General features: G+C 39.2%; 1 protein-coding gene and 1 long non-coding RNA gene across 2 annotated transcripts in view; one reads left to right on the plus strand and one right to left on the minus strand.

Moving 5' to 3' along the window:
• Positions 1 to 4,209, minus strand: part of Ptprq (protein tyrosine phosphatase receptor type Q) — a 190,831-nt gene that overhangs the window by 54,728 nt on the left and 131,894 nt on the right. Inside the window, exons 29-30 of the mRNA XM_031349633.1 lie at positions 3,749 to 3,993; positions 1,211 to 1,277 (exon numbers count right to left, since the gene is read on the minus strand). Coding sequence (XP_031205493.1) covers positions 1,211 to 1,277; positions 3,749 to 3,993 — 312 coding nt within the window. The remainder of the gene's footprint in view (positions 1 to 1,210; positions 1,278 to 3,748; positions 3,994 to 4,209) is intronic.
• The window catches only part of LOC116076057, a 53,404-nt gene that overhangs the window by 21,798 nt on the left and 27,397 nt on the right, over positions 1 to 4,209 (plus strand). Inside the window, exon 3 of the long non-coding RNA XR_004112794.1 lies at positions 3,779 to 3,865. This is a non-coding gene — a long non-coding RNA (uncharacterized LOC116076057). The remainder of the gene's footprint in view (positions 1 to 3,778; positions 3,866 to 4,209) is intronic.

Below are 4,209 nucleotides of genomic sequence, written 5' to 3' on the forward strand. Positions count from 1 at the left end.
CTCCCAAGTGCTGGGATTAAAGGCATGTGCCAGCACTTCCTGGCTATTTCATATTCTTGATAGTAACAGTTTTCAGGTACTGTATAAAGGAGTTTTCAGAGATGTTCATTCTTAGTCTTCAGAATTAATAAACTGTGAGGTAGGAGCTAACAGTGCCTGCACTTTCTAGACATATGCATGTTGAGAAGGCTTTTCAAAGTGAAAAGGCCAAAGCCAGGATTCAGTCTCAAGAGTTATCCAAACAGCCTGAAAGGCCCAGGTGCCAGCCCCTCTTCTCTACTGCCCCTTCCTAAGAAAGTGATACATTATTCTTCCCTTAGAAAGACATACTTATTAGGATTCTGCTACAGGTAGCCTGCAACAAATACATAAAGAGTATTCCATTGTTGCTTTCTTTTCTTCCCTCTTCCTTCTACTTCCACAACCCCTGCTCCCCACCTTTAGATTCTCCCCCAATCTCTCCCTTCCCCTGCTGCCCCTGAGATCCTCTTTTCTTCTGCTTCCCTTCAGGAGAGAGCTATCCTCCCATGGGCATCAACCAAACACAGCATAACAACACTATGTCAAGGCTGGACAAGAGCCTTCTTAAACATCTTGGGATCTTTTGATTTCTTTCATTTTTAGTACTCCCCTATGTGATTGAGGCATCACAAGAAAATACTTGATTTTAATATGTGGGCAGGCAGTTAGTTACTGGTCAAATGCACTTAAATTCCTCTTTAGGGTTTTGTTGTCATTTGCAAGAAGGGGATTTTACTAAAATATCTGCCAGAATAGTGAAGGCATAGGTTGAGTTTAGAGTTAAAATACAAGGGTGGCTGCACTTGGGGAATTTAATGGTAGTCACTGTACAACTACCCAAGCAAAATTAAACTTTTAGGACAGAAATTGGTTCAGGAGAGCAGGTCTACTCAGCCTAGGCAAAGGTGATTTAAAAAAAAAAAAAAACAAAAAAACAAAAACAAAACCTCTCTTTCCAATAAAAATAAAGTTTAGGTGACAACCCTTAGGGCAAGCATCCTCTTCAACAATAATTCAAGTCATCACTGAGATGTTTAAACTATACTTTTAATATACACACATTATTCCTTAATGTATGCACATCACATGCATAAACACCACATAAAGGTTAGCCTACTGCATGCAACTCAGATTACAATCACCATCTGGTTAAGGAAAGAGCAATTTAATGGAAGACAGCTCTTTATACCTTTAATATCCATGGTTATGCGCATCTGCACTTTGGGCCCAGCGCCTGCACTGTTGATAGCATAAACCTAGAACAAAGACAGATTTTATCATGACTCCGAGCTTCCTTTCTATGAATGTGTAAGTGCACATAGTTAAAAACAACATTTAAAATGACCCCTCTTCAGCTCCTTCAGTCCTTTCTCTAACTCCTCCATTGGGTGAAGGAGCTGAAGGGGTTTTCAACCCCATAGGAAGAACAACAATATCAACCAACCAGACACCCCAGAACTGCCAGGGACTAAACCACCAACCAAAGAGTACAACACAAGGAGGGACCCATGGCTCCAGCTGCATATGTTGCAGAGGATGGCATTGTCTGGCATCAATGGGAAGAGAAGCCTTTAGTCCTATGAAGGCTCAATGCCCCAGTGTAGGGAAATTCCAGGGCAGGGAGGCAGGAGTGGGTGGGTGGGTGGGGGAGCACCCTCATAGAAGCAGGGGAAGGGAGGATGGGATAGGAGAGTTCTGGAGGGGAAAACAGGAAATAGGATTGCATTTGAAGTGTAAATAAATAAAATATCCCATAAAAAAGAAAAAATGATCCCTTTTCTACAAACAATTGTATGCTGGCAATTAATTATATTCTCTCAAACCAATTTAATTCCTTTGAGGTTTGAAGAACATTAACAATCAAGAATTTCTTACAACTGATATTCTGGCACCTGGTCCTGAGACTAAATGCTAAACTGTCCCAAAGTCCCTATCACCAAGACCAGGAAGGCTGCACTGCCATTTGAATGCACAGGAGGGACAGAGTAGAAAACCACCAGTCCTTATACCACCTCTCCCTCTACTCTAACATCTGTTACTTCTCTCTGTCGCTAGCACCTTTCGCCCTCCTTTAAATCCATATTCAAGATCTTCTTCTTGCTTCTTAGATGAAACCCAATTCCTCCCGCCTCCCCATTTTCCTGTATTAAATCATCCTCCTGAAAGTTGGCCTTTATGCCCTTCTTCACCCCTGCCCCAAAGTATCTGATGCATAACCAGCATAATGCAGCATATACACATAAAACATTTCTGTTTGTGTACACAGAGGGTGATTTACACAAACGTGAATTCTTTCAATTAGTTTTGTGCTCGGGAAGCTGAGGACCCCGAGTCCTTGCCGTCACCTTAGCTGAATGAAAGACAAGCGACAGTGGGGGCCTAGCTTCTCTCCACTTAGTGAGCACAATTTGTCATATGCAATATAGTCTTTATAATATTTTGTGTTAATAATTTGGAAATATTTTTGTCAAATTAAACTATAATGATGTATAGTATATGGTTGCTATATTGAATAGAGCAATTCCATGAAATTCAGCTAAAATAACAAAAAGAAAAATGTGTCTTTTGTAACTTTATAAAAGGGACTATTCAAATTAAGTGATGATTTTTTTTTAATGACATAACTTTAACTGTGCTGATGAGTGAAAAAGAAAAAAATGGACAGTCCTTTTTAAAACAGCAAGATACATAGAAGTTTTTAAAATATATACATTCTTGATAAACATTAATATCCTGAGATGTTTATATTGTAATCTGCAAGTAGTTATATTTTTCTTTATAGATCAGCTGTATTTTATTTTATTTCTTACTTCTCTTATTCTCAAAAGCCAAATTGATGCAGTATTCCTCTCTATACCATCACTACAAATAGGTATTCCCCACAAGATGTTTTTCAAGAAGTTATCACTCCTGTCTGCTACTTTTCCCTTGCAAAAGCTAAGTCACACATTTGCAGAAGCTTTCTAGATGGACACAGAAGCTAGGATGTGAACTCAGGTTCAAATGCCCATTCATCTTCTAATAGATGCTTCATAAAACTGGTCTGCTTGACCGGAATTGCAGCAAGAACCTTACCCAGTAAGATACAAAATAGAAGCAAAGGATATACTTATGTTTTGATAACAATATTTTTATAACTTGGTTGATAATTTTGAATAATTGCTGAGTTGGGAAGCTATTCTATGGATTGTTATATTGGATGCTGCTAGGGTTTTTTTTTTTTTCCAGAACCAAAACAATTTTGTTTATAATTCCTAAGATGTGACCAAGGGAAGTACAGGATGAAATAATTTGGGTATCTGTTCATGCATGTGAACTTGCACACATTTTTTGTACATCTTACATCCTTTACAAAATTAATGTTAACACATCAACAGGAAGAAAAGGATTCAGAGGAGCAAAATGATCTCATCCTGCCGTTTTCTTCAAAATGAGCCTTCCTAGGTTTCAATTATAGTTTTCTTTCAGGCAGCTCTAGTTCTGTGCATCAGTTCTTTTGTGTTTAATGTGAATTCTCTCTCCTCTTTATTCCTATGTGCCCATTTTGTTTTGTTTTGTTTTTTGCTTGTTTTTGTTTTTTTTTTTCAGGGTGCTTACCTAATAGCACTTTCTAGATTTTAGTTGGGAATAGGCTGGGATGTGGCATGCGATAGGCTGTATTTTGGAGGGCTGACTTTGTAAACTGACTTAGGCCCCTAGTAAACAGTTACAAGCCGTGGTTGCTTACGCTGATGTTGTACGTGTGTCCACCCTTCAGGCCTTCAAGCAGTGCAATGACGGACGTGTCCGTCTTCTGGACAATGCTGAGGTTGTGAATCTGGACGGCAGTAGGATCGTCTTCTCGGTAAACCAATGCTTGATACACTTGGATATTGCCATTGGGCTGGGAAGGCGGCAGGAATGTTAACTGAAACTTTGTTACTTCATCGGGTATCTTCTGAAATGTCATATTATTAGGTGGGTCCTTGGGCACTGAAAAAAATTGTTGGCAATCATAATTTTAAATGTACAGTTTTATCTCAATATAAAAATGTTTTTCCTTCAAACATCTGTTTTAAAAGACTAGTGACAGTTGGGCAGTGGTGGTGCATGCCTTTATTACCAGCACTTGGGAGGCAGAGGCAGGTGGATTTCTGAGTTCAAGGCCAGCCAGGGCTACATGGAGAAACCCTGTCTCGACAAACCAAA

This window comes from Mastomys coucha, unplaced genomic scaffold, assembly GCF_008632895.1.
Source record: "Mastomys coucha isolate ucsf_1 unplaced genomic scaffold, UCSF_Mcou_1 pScaffold4, whole genome shotgun sequence".
In the NCBI taxonomy this organism is placed as follows: domain Eukaryota; kingdom Metazoa; phylum Chordata; class Mammalia; order Rodentia; family Muridae; genus Mastomys; species Mastomys coucha.